Source organism: Leucopleurus acutus, assembly GCF_964270905.1.
Source record: "Leucopleurus acutus genome assembly, chromosome: 6".
Classification (NCBI taxonomy): Eukaryota; Metazoa; Chordata; class Mammalia; order Artiodactyla; family Delphinidae; genus Leucopleurus; species Leucopleurus acutus.
In genome coordinates, this window is record NC_139149.1 from 26,766,837 (window position 1) to 26,785,874 (window position 19,038).

The 19,038-nt window shown below is 39.9% G+C and overlaps 1 protein-coding gene across 1 annotated transcript in view; it reads left to right on the forward strand.

Moving 5' to 3' along the window:
- The window catches only part of THSD7B (thrombospondin type 1 domain containing 7B), a gene marked incomplete at its 3' end in the record, with an annotated part of 763,972 nt that overhangs the window by 215,260 nt on the left and 529,674 nt on the right, over nucleotides 1-19,038 (forward strand). The window contains exons 3-4 of the mRNA XM_082841629.1: nucleotides 1,896-2,144; nucleotides 15,031-15,200. Coding sequence (XP_082697755.1) covers nucleotides 1,896-2,144; nucleotides 15,031-15,200 — 419 coding nt within the window. The remainder of the gene's footprint in view (nucleotides 1-1,895; nucleotides 2,145-15,030; nucleotides 15,201-19,038) is intronic.

Below are 19,038 nucleotides of genomic sequence, written 5' to 3' on the forward strand. Positions count from 1 at the left end.
AAATATCTAATTGGAGTGAGTGATGGTAATGAGGTATGCATTGCTTTTTTCATTTTGAAGAGGATAATATGATCTGAATAGGCTTTTAAAAAATATTGGACCAAAGGTTTATCTTATATCATTGTGAAATTTGAAAGCCATGCTAATCCTCTATGGCTTCATGATGAATATCAGGATGGAAATCTCACTATATTTTACTCATCACTGTGGCCAGATATGAACATATTTCATTCTCCCCTGCACACTGTCTACTATCATCCATTTCTGTTGGTGGCTCCCTTACTCTACTTACTTTCCCAAGTCAGAAATTGGGAAACATTTTAATACTTCTCTCTTTTTAAACACATACAAAGGAACTATTGCCAAACCCTGTGTATTATTCCACCAAGTTTCATAGGCTCAATTTTGGAAGTCAGTGTTTGAACATTGACCCCTTCTTTGATTTACATTCCTGTCAAAATTATCCTTTTCTTCCACGAAGTAATGGATGCCTTTGACTGAATAAGGGAAATACTAACAACAAAGTGAAAAAAAGAAAAAAATGCCAATAATACTCAAAATATTGTCTCCCTACACGAGTCTGATTTTCTCCCTTTAACATTATTTAATGCTCAATTAAATCCAAATTCCTTAGCCTTTCCAGAGATCCCTTTTGAAGAACTACATACCTAATATTTATCCACATTCCTCTTTGAACTTTATGTGTCATAAATGGACACATTTATGACCGTTGACAAGTTGGCTTTTACTTTCCCCCATTGGTGTGCTTGTGAATATTTGACCACCAGTTCTGGGGGTTGAAGGGGTCAGGGTAGGGTAAAGGGACTTGATTGATGGCGTTTGCTGGTTTCTATAGTGTAAATACTTCCACCATGGCTAATTTTAAGCTACTTACATGAAATCAACGGGCTTGCAAAATTCCTGAAAATTTTACAGTTGGTCCTTGTTAAACAGTAAATCCAGCTCTAGCATACCACTGGTTCCTATACCCACAAATTTTATCTCAGGGCTTCAAATATGCTACTTCCTGGAGTTAAAATAGTCTTCTTTCCGTGCCTGAGAAGTTTCCATTAATCTTTTAAAATGCAGCTTAGATGTCCTTCTGTCTTAGAACCTGCCTCACCCCTACCCCCAGCTTTCCCAGGTGGTCTATCACTGCCTCATCAGTTTTTCTCCTCATCATTGTACGTGCTTTTATGTTGAGTTCATCACAGTATCATGTTATCTTTTTATTTATCTGTTTTCCAATTACATTGTTAGTATTTGAAAGCACTTCAGTTTTGCAGATGAGGAAATGGATGCGCAGAGCCTAACAGTATGGGGAAACATAATACCACATTGATTTATTTTTTAATCGCTCAGTATTTAAAAGAATGGACAGAATAGTACTCGAAAGCTTACATTTACCTTTCTTTGACCTTAGACAAATGATTTAGCCTTCCCGACCTTAAGTACTGTCATCTACAAAGGGACATAGTAATATGTATACTCAAGAGACTGTTGTAAGTGCCTGTAAAGTACAAGACAGTGTGTGACACCTAGGAACCACTGAACGAAGGGTAACTCTAGGCTGTATCAGAGGTGAAAGCACATGAGAAGAACCTCCATTATTTCTGATGATGCTTTGGACAAGGTACAATGTGGACTCACCTTACACATGTGTCTTGCGAGAGTGAAATAACTGCACAGTTTCAGATGAAACAGAGCGTTCATTCTTAAAATGTACGTCCTTCAGTATTTTATCATGATGCCTCTAACATTTAAAAAAAAAATTCTCCTACTTGAACGCTATCCCAGATTTCAGGCTTTTTCTTTTCATCCAGAATAGGCACTTCATAATGTTGGTTGTACCCATTTAGTCTACGGCCTGCTGTTTTCTGTTTCTGTTCCTTCAGGCTTTGCACGCAAGATTCCTTGCCTGTGACCATCCAGTCCTGCATCATGCCGAAAGACTGCGAAACCACCGAGTGGTCCTCCTGGAGCCCCTGCTCCAAGACGTGCCGTTCAGGGAGCCTCTCGCCAGGATTTAGAAGCAGGAGCCGGAATGTGAAGCACGTTGCTGTTGGAGGCGGAGAGGACTGCCCTGAACTTCTCGAGAAGGAGGCCTGCATCGTTGAAGGAGAACTTTTGCACTCATGTCCCAGGTATTGTGTATTCTTTGGCATGAGTGTTCAGTTGTTCTATATAATCTCATTTGATGTGGTATAGAGAGGTTAACAATAACTGTAGCTGTGACTTATGACTCAGTGCAGAGTTTCATATTAGGCAGTAAAGCCTAGGGGGGGTAAGAGCATGGGTTGTGTTGATTGCCTGGGCTCCAATCCTATTTCTAATTATGTGATTGTTATGACTTCCTAATTTATGTGAATTTTGGCAAGTGACTTAAGTCTAGTGCCTCAGTTTACTTTTCTACTAGCAGTACTTACTTCATCCAGCACCTGGCATATCATAAGTGCTTAATAACCATTAGTTATCATTACCTGACACGTCACACCTAATTTTTATGACAACCTAAGAAGCCATTCATAAGCATCTTCATTTTGCAGATAAGGCCATTGATGCTCAGAGAGATTAAGTAACTTCTGAGGTTACATAGTTAATGAGTGACAGCCGCCTGATTCTAAGGATGCTCTTTCTCTGAAAGTCACTGCTGCTCTGGGCACTGTTTCTATTTCAGAGTCCCTAGGAAACCAGAGAATGCTGAGAAAAGGGTCGACATAAATTAGTAGCTAAATTTAATATCTTGATATTAGTTATATTTTGCCTGATTGCGTAGCCCTCGGTGAAGACCTCCAGTGCATTTTCCTCTGGTTGTTGGCCTACAGTGGGATCAGTCTGATAATGACAGAAATCACTGGGGCTGGCTGTTTAGAAGTCTGTTGCTGATGAATTTGTAATAATTCCTGCTGGACAGCTGCCCTGAACCATATCTTAAGTCTGTAATTTAGATTTCAATAGCTTTTTTTTTTTTTTTTTTTTTTTTTTGCGGTACGCGGGCCTCCCACTGCTGTGGCCTCTCCCGTTGCGGAGCACAGGCTCTGGACGCGCAGGCTCAGCGGCCATGGCTCACGGGCCCAGCCGCTCCGTGTCATGTGGGGTCTTCCCGGACTGGGGCACGAACCCGTGTCCCCTGCATCGGCAGGCGGACTCTCAACCACTGCGCCACCAGGGAAGCCCTAAATAGCTATTTTAGATAGAACTTTTCTATAGTCTCTGAGATTTGAGATCACTCCCTCGGTGAAAAATAAAATGAGGCAAAAAATAACTGCTTGTAGAAATTAATCATCTGGGGATATGTGAAGGGTAAGTGGGTTACAAACTCAGCTGGTGGTGTTGGTGGGCCGGGTGATTCCTTAAACCTGAAATAAAGCATGTATGGGCGGGGCAGAGGTTGAGGTTGGGGGCGGGTACAGAGGAGCAAGTTCCTGTTTACACATTCATAGTCATTCGCTTCCTCCACCTCACCATTGAAATCAGGGTGGATTCAACACACTCCTTACATATTGATTGTTCATTTTTCACTAAAATGACTCCTTAGATTTACATCATTTCTTGCCTGAAAAGCGGAGAGAGCAGATGTATTTCACGATCCTTGACAGATCAACCTGTTGTCACAGAATCCTCCCTAATTGTATTGAGTTTGTGTCCAATCTTTCAAGACACTAATTTGGGGCAAAACATGGGATTGGAAAGAAAACCTGAGGTCTCTGTCCCTTTTGAACTTGGATAGGCTTTGGGTTAGAATTGCATCGCCATCACACTTAAAGTGTGTGTCCTTGGACAAGCTGTACGACTTCTCTAAGACATTTCCCTCTTCAATACAAGTGTCTAATTATACTGCCTGTGTTGAAGGTTGAACAGCTACAGACTAGCACTGTCTGTCCCGGTGTTCAGCACATGAGGCACTACACGAATACTGACTCTTATTGTTGCTCTTTGCAGGTGGGTTTTGGTTTCATTTCCTCCAGCAAGAGAATCCCTCCTTTCCTTGGAAGGCATACCGTATTAATTTAATGGAGTAGAAAGTTATTTCTTCTGGGTGATTTGGAGATTTTTTTTTCCCCCGTGGAGGCATTATTTAGGAGGGTTCTCAGTGTTAGGCTGCTAGGAATAGAATGTGGGTTTATTGATGACCTTGACCTTGGCACCTTTTTTCTTCATTCCTTTCACGGAATGGCATGACCTCTTCCTGATATTTTTCACAGTTTTTTAATTTATAGACATCCGCCTATTTTTTTAAATTTTTTTTTTTTTTACGGAATTCCTTTATTTTTTTAAATTATTTATTTATTTATTTTTGGCTGTGTTGGGTCCTTGTTTCTGTGTAAGGGTTTTCTCTAGTTGCGGCAAGCAGGGGCCACTCTTCATCGCGGTGCACGGGCCTCTCACTATCGCGGCCTCTCTTGTTGTGGAGCACAGGCGCCAGACGCGCAGGCTCAGTAGTTGTGGCTCACGGGCCTAGTTGCTCCGCGGCATGTGGGATCTTCCCAGACCAGGGCACGAACCCGTGTCCCCTGCATTGGCAGGCGGACTCTCAACCACTGCGCCACCAGGGAAGCCCTGCCTATTTTTTTCTTCTCTTTTCTTTGTTAATAACTATTACGATTCTCTTGGAATCATCAGAGTGGTGCCTCCTTGACGATGTTGAGAAAGTTGAGTTGGATAACCTTTTGTTAAAGAACGACTACCTTTTATTGAGCATCTACTGTTGGCCAATAACTATATCAGAGGTTGTATAAAGATTATTTAGAATAGCATAGAATGCATTATCCAAATAGAACATTTTTGAGAGTAAAAGGGATGTAAATCGGTACTGTTCGGATTCAAATTAAAGTCCATTTGACTTCAAGGTCAGTGCTCTTTCCAATGCATCACACTGACCCTAATGATAATCATAGTGAAGACACACACCCAGATAAGGGTATAGACACACATACACATGTATTCATAGGTATCATTTTTTTCCAACAATATACCGTGGAATGGTAATACTTCAAGATGTACCCAAGATTAATTTCTGTATTTTTCATTTGATTGAACCTTAACATCTGAAAACAGGACCTGACAAAGTTCATTGGAGATGAACCTGGGCCTCTAGTTCTGCTGTTTGGAAATGTTACGGAGTATGACATTTTCTAAAAACTTTCTCAAATAGTGAATTTGTAGGAAATAGGAGTCTTCGAAAATTCACTGAATACCAACCAGTGTTTCCTAGGGAGACTGACGTGTTAGCTAATGATTCCACTTTGTGGTGGAAAAGAGCATGTATAAATAATAGCAACAAAATTAACATTGGCTGACATTCTTAGTTGTCTGAAATCCGAGCTGTGGCCTCTACCACAGGAAAGCATAAAGGCCGTGTGCTAACTTTTGTTTCTACTTGGACACCAGTGATTAAAATTCATTGTGAACAAGGGAAATGGAAACAAAAATCTCTTAGGGAACAAAAATGTCCATTTTTCCTTTCCCAGAATTCATGAGCACTTCATATGCATCAAGCAATTTAATTCACCATCCTTCTCCCCAGCAGGGAAATGTCCTCTCTTAGAATGTGGTTTGGCTTTTACCCTTCCACCATATTTGCTATAGGAGATGTGTTCCTTTTCTCAATAAATATACTCTGAGCTCTTCCTATGTGCCAAGCAGTATGTTAAGTGTTTCCGATACCTCAGAGGACACATTAGACAAAGTTCCCTCCCCCTTGTGGGACCTAAATTTTAGTGAAGATATACCAAATAAATAAAATAAATAAAATAAACTATATATTTTGTGTACAAGATATGGAAAAAATGAAGCACTGGAGCAGGGTAAAGATAGAGGCTTCTGGGGTGCTGTGATGGGGGATCAGCTCAGGTTACAGAATGAAAGAGACTGTCCTTAGAGAAGCCTCATTTGAACTAGCAGGATCTGTGGGGAGGACTTGAAGGAAGTGAGGAAATCAGCCTTTCATCTAATTAGAGGAAGAATATTCCAAGAAGAGATAAGCTAGAGATGTGCTCTGGTTCCTGCCTGTTCATAATGCTCACAACGGTTTTTAGTTGCGTAGCTTGGGGACTACTCATCTCACCAGCTGGACTCCACTGGTCAGCATTTTCACTGTGAACAAAATGTGTGCCAATCCCTAAGGCATGATTACGTGAAAGGAAATGTGACCGTGAGGAACCCCTTCTCGAGGAGCTCCCTGAGAGCGAACACTTTGGAAGCGCCTCAGGGCAGCTAGCATAAGTTACCCTGAAAGGAGACAGGGGCCAGCCTATGTTAAGCTCACTTGGGAACTTTTAGAACTACAGTTGATCCTTGAACGGCAGTGGTTTGAACTGCACAGGTTCTCTTAGAGGCGGATAGTTTTGAATAGTAAATGCTACAGCGTCACATGATCTGAGGTTGGTTGAATCCATAGACGCAGAACCATGGATGCAAAGGGTGACTATCAGTTATAGCAGATTTTCTGACTGCCTGGAGGATTATCGCCCCTAACCCCACATTGTTCAAGAGTCAACTGTATAAGGGAGTCAGCATTGTGTAGCCTTAAGCTTGCCTCAAAAGTATGCTATTTGACCAAGATATGTATAGACTCCACGAAACCCCTTTCTTCAGTATTATACAGTCTACCTGAAATTTTGTGCTCCCCCCTCCAACACGCTGAACTCACGCTGTACATTATGGGGTTGGGATAGAAATGAGAGAGATGGGACAAATCTACTTGTCACTGGCTACCTTTTCTCTTGGTGTGTTGACCTCTTATCATTGTCATCATGGCTTTAGGCATTATGTTACTCTCTGCCTCAAAACACTGAAAGATATGTGCTTTATAAGATGCCTTGGCACTTGGGTTCTTTCTTTTGTCCTAATTAACATCTAAAGCATTAGATCCTCCATCTCAACTAAGAGGGAGGTGAAAAGCATTCTAAGACCGTAAATGATAAGGTGGCCCTGTTTACTGGATAGCATAAGGAAAGGCAGAGGACACAGGTAGCTGAGACACGACTTGATGCTGGAACAGCTATGACTCCAGATCCTTCGTGCCTAAGCAGAGAGCCTGTTTTGGCTGAAGACGCTGTAACACACAAGAATACTGAAAAACGTCAGCATCTTTCTTGGAAGCGACACCTCAGATGACCTACCAGCAACTTCCACCACCTTACCAGGAGGCTTTCACACCAAAATGGCTGTTCTACTTCTTAAATGATCATTTAGAGTTTAAAATTGAATATCAGACAGTGCTGTTATAAAGACCAACATAGAGTAAAACTTTAAAGACGATCTCAAGGCAGAAGCTGCATGGCTGATAGTATTACATAGACTGTGTGATATTACTGCACAGAAAAGCCAATTTCCTAAACATTGCTTCAACACTCCAGTCTGGCACTGAATAGATGGGGTCTCATAATTTGTCCCTCCTTATCTCTGGTACGTGTGAGTTTATTATGGGTGAACTAGAGATTCTTTGCAAAAGGTCTGTCCGTGCAGACTCATACTGAGAGATCTATCTGGGTCTCCTGCATCCCACTTCGATGTGCTTCTAAAACAAGCCCGTGACCAGCCTGTTTTTTCCTACCATCTCTTTAAGGCACTGAACCTGATTTTAGATTTTCTAGAATCTTCTCAAGTTTTCCTTGAGAAAACTCTGGGGATTAGTTGATGGATTTTTTAGATGAGTGTTGAAGCCAGGAATGGTGCCAGCAGAAGGGATGGTGAGTAAAACTTGGCTTAGTAGTTGGCTTCCTCTGCCCATTGGAACGAAGTGAGTGCTGGAACAGCGTTGACATGTCTTGAAAGAGATGTTTGTTCAACACCTGCTTCAGACTGTCACTGTGCTGATTGCTGGAGAATTCAGGAAATTTTAGTCTGTGTTCACTTAGTTTATTCATCTTCAGAATCCTGTGTAATATACTCATTAAAAACTAGAGCATCTTGAACTGATAACCATGTTCTTTAAGAGTGTTTCATAGTTAGTAATGTTGCCGCACATCATTCTAAACATACGTATCTGGATTTTTTGTTAATGCATTTTTCTCCTCTACTTTAGAGCGGGTAGCACCTATAAAAGTGCCTGGCTCGGAGTAAATGCTCAGCAGACAAAGGATGAATCATTAAATGTGGGGCAGATCCAGAACAATATTATGCACAGGGTACTTTATTCCAGGCTGATACTTACTATCTTATGTGTGTGCAGGATTCAAAGTCATTTCTTATAAAGAGCATCTAAAATTGGCATCATCAAGGAGATTACGTAAGGATGCCGACCCAGGGAAGGAATAAACACACAGAGCTTGATGTGACTTTGTCCCCAATGGCAGCCTTGCTTTTGCTAAGTGTGTCTGGTTTTCCAAATAAGAAGTTTCTGTTTTCATTGGTTATAAGAGTAGCTTTGAGAAGGATGAGTAATGAGATCACAATCTGAATATGTAAGTTTGCCTTCTGGAAAAGAATGGCACACACGTCACCTACCATCTCTAATGTATCTTTTCAATTGATCGTCTACCACAGCACCTAACACCCTGCACATAATAGAAGCTCAATAAATGGTTGTTAAATGAATTAATGGGTTCTTTAAGGAAGCATTTTTTTAAATTGTTTTAATTAAGCAGCTCTTTGTAGGACTTGAGGAGTAAAGGAGTCATGACCTGGAACCCTCAGGAGAATCTGTTTCAGGAAAGAAACGACAGTTTCAAAGAATCTGTAAATTGTTTCAGCAGAAGGAGACTGATGCCTTTTTACTGAGTCCAGCTGTTACTGGTGCATATTGTTTCATGAGTTCCCATTGTGCCAATTTCAGCTCTCCTGGAGGGAAGATCTGTTCCCCTGTTAGTGTAAGAAAGTTAATGTACTACTAAGTGCTGTGCATAGGGATAGAAATCTATTAATAATACATATGTGGAGTTTGGCTAGCAAAGCCATCTGCCAGAGAGCTTTGCACTTCAGAGTAGCTTTCCATAATCAATAGTCCCACTCTATTCAATAAAAGATTACTAGAGCGTAAGATGTATAAAGCTTGATTGGCTCCCTTTATTTTGGTCGTCTGTTCAGCAAAAAATGACAAGTTAATTCTTTTCTAAATGAATTTACAACTTTAAAAGGACAACAGATATTATCATAAATTAGTCTTGCTGCAGACACTGATTTTTAATATACGCGCATTTAATTTGAATACCTTGCACTAGGGTTTCAATTCCAAGAGTGTTTGCAAATCTATATGTGCTTAGTCAAAACAGGACCATTCACTAATGCAATTATTCTTTCAGTCTGTCATCATTAAATCACTTAAGATTCTATTCCATGTTGCTTTGCTTTAAATCTAAGCCTTTAGAAGAAGGAGAAAAGAAATTCACATTTTGTAAGCAATTCTAAGCGTTCTGAAAGTGACAAAGCATGCATTCTAAAGGGCAGGGGTTGCTATAAAACTCTGATGGTCCTGCCATCCTACTGCTATTAGAATCACTTTATGTCACCTTAGTAGGATGGAAGTCTTTTAAAAATAGTCACTAAATGTGCCTACTTTTCTAATTTTGGTTTTGCTAATTTAGGATATCTCTATTCCTTGCTTCAGAACAATGTATTCATTCCTCATTCCTTCTGCCCTCCCCCCATCAATTTAGAGAATGGTATGAATACAGGATTCCTTGGGTTAGACAACATCACTCTCAGGAAGACAAGCTGGCTACCTGGGCGATTGAATTTCTGGCCCTCGAGTAGCTTTTCCTAATCCAGAATTTGTCTCCTCTATCTCTTCATGGGAATATGTATTCCCACCATTAGAAATTTCTTTCTTTGGCTTAATCTTGGTTTCTTCTTTTAAACTGCATATACCTTTTTAGAATGATAAAATATTTAATATTAACTTTTAATATGTATCTTGTGAATACATTTATTGATCATTTCCTAAGAATAGACTTAAATTATGGGGTACATATGAAGAAATCGGGCAGTGAGTTCCAGGTGTGGGAGAAAGCTTCAGAAAGCAGATTCTAGAAGGTAAATGAAGAAAAACTGAATTTCACAGTCATAATACATGGTTGCCCTGATGTCTGAGTTCTTGTCCCCTTTCCTGGGCTGTCTCAGGTAAGAATTCAGTGCCAAGCAATTGTGCTGCTAGTACTTGGGACAAAAGCAATTTGGAATCATTCTTCACTTCTCTCTTTATCTCCTATCCACATATAATCCATTAGAAGGCTGTCTCCACCTTCACAGTGTATCCGGAATCTTATCACTTCTCACCACATTCACTGTGACTGCCCCAATTAAAGGCCTAACATCATGTCTCCTGGACTGGTAAAGGCCTCCAAATTCATCTCCCTTCTTCCACTCCCCTATAGTCTATTCTTTAATCAGTGGCCAGGATGATTCTTAAAAATTTAAATGTCATCATGATATGATTGCCTTCCTCAAAACTTGGCAGTGATTTCCCAGCACATTTAGAGTAACACTCACAGCCCTTCCTCAGCCCACCAGGCTCTCTGTAGCCTGGGCCCTGACTGTCTCTCACTCCCTCTCCCTCCTGCCTTGAGCTGCCTATCCCAACCACACTGGCCTCTGTGCTTTCCTAGAAAGTGCCAAGCACTGTCCTTCCCTGGGACCTTTGAACATGCTCTTCTTTCTGCCTAGAATTCTCCCTGTCCACCTTTTCTTATGCCCACTGTTTCATTTTATTCCGGATTCTGCAGACTTTCCTGGTCATGGCACTGAAATAGCTTTCCTCCTCCATTTCTGTCTGATGGACATGGGACTGATGCCATGTTATGTATTGGTTCATTTCTGTCTGTCTGCCCCACTAGAAGGTCATCTTCCCAAGGTCAGGGACTTTGTCCTGCTCACTGCTATGCATTTCTATTGTCAGAAATCATACTTGGCACACAGTTGGAGCTCAAGATTTAGTTCTTGAAAGAAAGGAGGAATGAACACATGGTTGAGTACATGATTTTCTTACTCTTGGGCAGGCTTACTTTTGTTCCTAGGGAGCTAGGGGGTCCTGCTTTTTGGTTCCTTCTGCCATCCATCTCTCATACATACCTTTACATTAACTGAGATATTCTTTCACAAGTTGTTTCCCCTGTGTATTCAGTATATGAGTGGTTGACAGTGTTCTCTGTCACTAATGGTGGGGACATTGGAGTCATTTTTACATGAACAGATGATGGCAGGTTTACCTAACATTCACAGTGACCAGGGAGCAAAATGGAGAATTTGACTTCAGGGCCTTGAAAAAGCATTACTCTTCAAATAAAGTGTCATTGCACCATTTGGTGGAAATTTGAATTTTTACAATTAGAGATTCCTTTATTTGGCTTATATTTTGTTTCTCTTTTTAACTTGTACTTATCTCCTGAAAGTGCTAAAATCTGACCCTATGTGACCACACACAGCGTTCAAATTATAAAGTGATTGGCTGTGTGATATTCTCAAACTGTCTTTGTGTTTGAGACTGGAAGGAATATTATACTGGCACTGTAAAATATTACTGGTCAGTTGTCAGTGACAGTATCATTGTCATCAACTGATGATATTTTTTTGCTTCATCCCAGAAAGCAATTCCTCAGACCAAGACCAACATTTATTTGTCTTCATCATGGCTGGGCAGGTAGCTACCTGTCATCTACGGACTTGCTTTTTATATCCGCAGACCAAGTTCCATGAGTTTACCATTCACCGTTTTAATCTACCAGAGAATCATTTCATTGAGAAGATGTGCTTTAGAATCAGATATACTTGTCTTTGCATCCTGCTCTTTCACTTACTTAATTATGTGACCTTGGCAAATGTCTTATTCTTTATGCCAATTCTCCCATCTGTAAAAGAGGAAGTGATATTTTTTGCATAGGCTTGTTGGGAGGATGACATGAAGTCATGCACCTAGATTTGTTAGTGCAGTGCCTGGCACTGGGTGAGCATGCAGAACAATTTGGATGTTATTATTCCTTGGGGGATTTGTCATGATACCCTAGAAGCCTGAATAAATGAATGCTTTGTCTGTCCTGTTCAGCTGGGGTGTGTGACGAGACAAAGGGATCCTAGGTCGCGTTCGCAAGGGGCTATGAGGATCAACTAATTGTTTTCATGTCATGGCCATTTACTTGAGGCATTTCTACACTTGGTTTCAGAGTGCTGCTCACCCACAAAAGGCAGGACGCTGGCCTTTGAAATGCCCCCCGTTACCCTCCAAAGCAGAAGGACAAAGTGAGGCTGGGTTGAAAGGCATCAGAGTTGAGAGAGAGTGGGTGGAAAGGCCTGATCTTTGACGTGGACTTAGCCATTAAAGAGGATGCCCCTGGCAGTCAGAAAGCCAAGTTGTCCGGAGCCTGGAGGACTATCCCTGTAACGACTACTAAAGGAGATAACAAGCAACGTTTAGCTGAGCGGTCTCCTTTGATTTCTTATTCTGTCAGATCCTAGAGACACTTTCCCAGGTTGGTGGAATTCAGACTGTTCAGTTTTCATGGCTTCTGGGTGATTTTGATTAAACATAGATAGTGCATTTGAAAAAAAATAAAGAAAAAAAAGACGGACTATGAAAGGACCTGCATTTTAAAAAGGAATTTAGAAGCCCTTCACTGGTGTGTTTTTTCCTTTGCCTCTTTCTGGGTTGGTATTTTCTCTGAGGTAGTAAACAATAGCAGTAGTGATAAATGTCTTCTTTATCTTTAGAGAATTCGTTGTTTGCCAATGAATAGAATTTGGGTGTTTTTGGTTAATGAGCTAGCAACAGGGTTTTTGTTACATTATATATAAGACTATATATATAGATAGATAGATAGATAGATAGATAGATAGAGTTATTAAATTTTCCTTTTCACTTTTCTCCATAATGACTTCCCAAATTCCTCCATTGCTAATTCTTATAGGGTCATGATAAATTAATTGAAAAAGCAATTTATACAGCATGGCCCATTCCTTTCAAACAAGTGAACAGATTACTGTGACTTGCTATAATTCTAAACTCTCTAAGTTTCTTTTATGCTCTTTGCTGAACTTAGGTTCTTGGAAGTTAGACCATGGCATTCCTGGATCCTTAATATTAGGACTTTGGATGAAATCAATTAAGTTCTTATAAGTACAGTGTTGGGTGTGTGTGTGTGTGTTTTCTGTATCAGCAGGGGACAAAAGGCAGGTGTAGAAGGACACAAGAAAAAAAGGAATGAACATTTATTGAACATTTATTATACTCCTTGATTCACATTTGGTATTATTATCCCTATTTACAAAATAGAACTCAGTGAAAGTCACATGACTAGTAAGTGGCAAGGTTCAGATTCAGACCACGTCGGTTTGACTCGAAAGCATGCTTGCTGTCTATACCGCACTGCCCCTTTTTGCCTACCTTACGTGCTCACTATATCATAGGAGCCTTGGAGTCAGGGCTATATCTGACCTCCTTAATAGACAGAGAGCTCTTCTTTTAGGGAGTCATTGGAGGAAGAGGGTTTGAAATGAGAATGTGATAACCACCCAATAACCCACCCCTACCTCACTGTGCCTTGCCCTGGAGTCCAGAGACAAACGAGCTACCTGTACCCTGAGACTCAGAGACACAAGAGACAAGCCTTCTGCCTGGGTCACCATGAAGCCAAGGGAGACAACTCTGTCTAGTGAGGAGAAAGGGCTTTGGAGCATCACCTCTGGAGAAGGACCGTCTCTGGGAAGACCTGGACTTTTCTCTGTCTCATGCCCAGGAATTAGAAACACATTATTGTCTATATCCCCCTAGTAATAAACAGGACCTGAACTCTACATTTCAGACTCTTGCCCAGCCCGGTGACTGATTTTCACTTGGAAAACCCTGTGAAGATCAAATAGTGAGGCAGAGGGAGAAGAATTATTACAACAAACCCCACAGGATCGTCCAAATTCTTTTTCTACAATGGGCTTTTCACAAGACTGTTGATCCTCAGCTTTCAAGCTTTTTAGAATGATGACGCTCCTTGTGAGAGGCTTTGCTCACTCTTAGGTTTCTTAGAGATTTGCTTCCTGATTTTGATGTCTGTTACTTGATTTCATTTTTACTCTGGTTTCTGTAAGGCCAGGGCCTTGGTGACACATGTTTATTTTTATTGCTACTTTTTCTTTTAAACAATCACATAACTGAGAAAACGTTCCTTAAATCTGAAATGGGACAGCAGATATGAGAATGTTCTTAGGTTTGGTTTACTGTTTAGAAGCTAATGAGTCTTCTGGTATTTATGGAAATGCTGTAGGGTTCTGTTAATGCTGTGGGCTTGAGGAATGCTGTAATAAGCCACAAAAGGAAATTCTGGCTGAAATCATTCTCCAGGTATGAGTGTAGTGTTGTTATAGTTGTTGTGTTTTCTGTAAGTTATGTACAAACTTCACTGTGTTTTTTCCTTTTATTTGTGTGTGTGCGTGTGTGTCTATCAGTGTATCTCAACCAGTTGTAAACCTGGAAGACATATTCTAAATCAGTATAACCATGGCATGTCTGTTTATGTAAGAAAAAAAAAGTAATTGTCAATTAAATACAGTGGCACATTGTGAGCTCATTTTTAATATGTATACCCTTATCTTAGTGGAGTCAAACTGATAGAAGTACCTCTATCAAGAAGGTTGAAAAATCGGAGGTAATCTCTGTCCATTCAAACTAATATGTTCAGACATTCATACACTGGCCCACTAATTAAAAAAGAAAGGCCAGCTTTCACACAAAGTCATCCTGAGGTTTGTAAAATGAAACCCCATGACAAGCTTACCTGCTATGTATTAGGCTCAATTGGTTTCCAGCTCCTTCCCTTGATTCTGTGCTCTCTTAGATCTTTGAGGCTGAGACATATCTACCGTTTATCCATATTTCCTTCCTTCGCTCCTCTGGGCCTGTACTATAAGCACGATAGGCTGCTGTGATTTTGCTGTGGGAAATAAAAGGGACTTAGTATTCAAAGCTGGTAAACGTCTTTATCCATAGGCAAAGATTTGGTACTAGAAAGAGAGACGATTACGTACATTTGATGTTGATGACTTAAGTTTCCTGTAGAATATTGTATTTTCCTTACTTCTTCTTCTTCTTTTAAACAAACCAAACAGATATTCCTGGAGGACCTCTGAATGGAAAGAATGCCAAGTCTCTCTCCTCCTCGAGCAGCAAGACCCCCACTGGCATATGACGGGACCCGTTTGTGGAGGTGGGATCCAGACCCGGGAGGTGTACTGTGCCCAGAGCACACCAGCATCCACGGCACAGAGGGCCAAGGAAGGTAGGCAGCCAGTTCTGGGGACAGATTCTGCTGCTGATTGGAAGGGAAATCAACACCAACACCATCTTCTCATATTCTCCTCGATATAATGGACCGCCAGCATTCACAAATTTAATGTTTTGTTGACTCTTTACAAGACATCCGTAAGTTCTGTTGCATGAAGTAGTTTGGAATAGTCAGAATAGTCCTGCTAATAGTATCAGTCTCAAAGGATTGTTGTGGAACTTAAACGAGAAAATATACCTAAGATCTCTAGTAGAAATGACTGCTACAGGCTAAGGGGCTGGTACGCTGGAGTGAGTCAGTTGATGAAGAGTTAGTAGCATTCTTTTTTTTTTTTTTCTATAAGAGAAGTTTTTTGTGAATTTGTGAGTGTGGGAAATTCTACAGACATTTCACTTTCAGATATCAAGGATCCATTCATTTATTGCCAGGTTTTAGATAATACGAAACTAAGAAGGAGGAAAAGGAGGAGGAAAGACAACTTGCTCCGTGGTATGCTCTCTATTAGGCGTGTGTAATACAATCCATTTGTTTCAGAGTTTAGGATAGTGATAACATATAAGGACTGAAAAACTGGCCCAGATTTATTTAAGTCAATGGATTGAAAAGCTGAGAGTGTGCAGTAATGCTTCCACTCTAGAAAAATATATGGCCTCTTCCAGGCGCATTGGGGAACCCAACAGTGCCCTCTGTAGAAGTGGTCAAGGTGAGAATGTTTCCTTGAGTGTGCAGGTACATTCTCTGCTGTAGGACTTGGTTAGAGAGAGAAGATGCGAGATTTCTCATTGTAGAAATACATCCATTTCATCCTGTAAAGCTGTTCATACCAGGTGCCTTTTTTTGTGTGTGTGACATGGCCTCTCATCATTTCAGAGGCCACGACCATAGCCTTGGATGCTTCAGCTCATGACTCATAGAAGGATCATCTTTACAGATACCTTAGCATTTGCTTCAACAATTGAAGTTACAGTGTCAAATTTATAGGGCTAGGGTTATTTAAAAATTAGTAGTTAAATTTTCTTCCTTCTCTAATGTCATCTTTGGAAAGTGACAATTTACACACTTTCTCTTCCAGCATAGAACATGACTGTGCTTACTCCTCTGAATTTGGAAGAACGAATTTAGATAAAAAGCTTCAGATTATTCTTTCAGACCTTGGTGATCTTTCTCTTCTACTTTCTCCTTCTTCCCTTTTACTGTTGTCTACAGTACTAGGGTCTTCAGGGGTCAACACATACATAAGAATTTTGTAGAACTGATATATTATGATCCATTTTAAGCTTCAACATTTAATCTTCTATTGACATCTTCATCTTCCTAAAGGTTCTTTAGTAAAAATAGCTTTCTTATCGATCACCTGTTTCTATAGTTTTTTCAACCTTAATCATTCCCGCTGTCTTAATGGAAACATGCTGGGCAGGAAATTTGTAATTAGGAGGAAAGTGGAAGGATGGTGTTCTAGCATTGGAAGTCGTATGCTACATGTTGGGGGATGTTAAATAGAGGAGGGGTGTTAAGTGCAGATTTAGCAGCCTATTAAGCCCTGGTACAGTGTGCTTCAAGCATCTAAAAAAGAGGAAAAATATCTTAGGCCAAGGCATACTTCCAAATTAATACTTTGGTACACATGGAAACAGAAAGCCCTTAGAAAGCCTAAGCCTGGTAACCAAGTTCTCAGTGGGGGCACTTAGATATGAGGACAAGATACATACACATGGATATATATAACACAACAATGTACTCTTGTAGAAATTTGAATACAGTAGTCAAACTATTGCTGCATTGGAAAATACAGAACAGCCACATTGCATTAAAGGCATGGTAAAGATTACTACTTATCTTTGTAATCATTACAAAGGTTTGATTTTGCTCTTGTTTGGAAGTGAACCAGGAAGGTTATTTAGCCATTACTTTCCTTTCTTATAAATGCTTTAATTTCCTGCTGTTATTATTTATGGATATACCTTGACAAATCTGGCAACATGAAAATGTCTTCTTGGCTCAAGTCAAATTGTTCAAGAGAACAATTGGATTGCAGTTATAAGGGACCAAAGAGTGTTTGCCCAATTAAAGAGGCAGAGTTTAAATATTTCTAACCTTTCTGCTAATGCAGTAACAAAGGCCAAAATTGATGACATTTTTTGCATTTCAGTTTTTATAAAGAGCCGCTTTTTTGTTTTGGGTTTTTTAAATTATTGTTAGATTTGGAAGGGAGAGGGGATTTTAATAGCATTGATTTTGGAAACTCTTTTCTCAGTCATAATTGACTTTTCCACAAGGTTAAGTTTTCCTTTGGCTCCAGGATACTCTGTTCACTCTCTGAAGGGGAATTGCTTGACTTTTCTTCCTTGAAAATCCCACCATCCACTGTGAATTAATTACTCTGCATTCCAAGAACCTGATCTTAGAGGAACCCACAATCTTAGGGAAAAAATTAGGTTAATTTCCATGGATCTCTCATGAAATAAAATGTAATAGACTATCTAGATACCAGAATAAAAACAACAACAACAACAACAAAACCCAGAAAAGAGTGCTAATTCTCTCCCAAGGGCCTCAGAGTCTCCTGCTGGATGCTGAGGATGAATGGGACTTCCGTGCAGTTCTGTTGCCAACTTATTCTTGTTGCTAGCCAATTCTCCATTTGACCTCAATTCAGGGTGTTTGTCGGAATAGTATAATAACATCTATGGCATATTTACCTGGTTCTGCTGTTCACTGTCCATGTGGTGTTTTAACTGCAGCCAAAATAATACTATAATAATCAATATGAGAAGTGTTACTAGTAATAGTAGACAGGCCAATAGATTGTGAATGAAAATGTAGCAGAGTATTTATGATTTTGTTTACCAGTTATTGTTGTAGAGAGAATTGTATTTCTCTTTTATAGTTCAGAAGCACCAGCAAGAATGATGCTAACCTATAAATCTAAAAGCTTGGATTTGGTGAGGCCATTTTCTTCTTGCCCTTTGGTCAGGTGAAATTAAAACCACTCAGCCTGCATTCAAGGGATATTTCTCAGATGGTAAAACATTGAAAGAAGGGATGCACTTTCAAAAATCTAATAAAGACAGGGAAAAATTTATTCCATTCATGACAGTGTGGCCTAGAGATTGGCATATCAACAAATGTGGGATGAAATGGCTTAGAGATGCAGTGTATTTATATGGTGAAGAAAACAAAACAAAACAAAAACCTAAAAACTAAATAAAAATTTGGGAAAAGATATTGGTGTGGTGACAGTTAAGCACCATGTTTTAAATTCAGTATTTGGCATTAAATGGACGCAGCTACTTTAGAATGCACACCATTTAGCTTTGAATTGTTAATTGTGTTAGTTAACCACTCCACACCAGTAAGATAGTTCTTGAAAGTCCTATGTCTCTATAATGCTGGGCCCAGAGTTGGCATTAAGATAGTACATGATAAGATAAGGGAACATGTCCTAGTTTTAAATATGTTGGTTTGGTGAGTAAAAAGTGGATGACCATCACACATAACTTTTTTTTCAAAAATAATTTGTTATGTGCTAGGTATATCTTAGGGTCTGTCCTAGTCACTGGAATTGTAAAGATGCCTCATTAATACAGTCTTTTAATTGTGACAACAATTGTACTAACAATTATGCTATAATGTCTTAGGTAATGTGTCTTCAGTAGTGTGTTACATTTTATATATATACATATGTTTGTAATATATAGGCCATATATATATGTATGACATAGTTAAAACCATTTAATGATGCCTGAGAGTAATCTTCATAATGGAGATAATGCTTCAAGAGAGTTTGGAGGATCAACATGAAAGCATGTTCTAAGTGGAGACAGGGAGAACA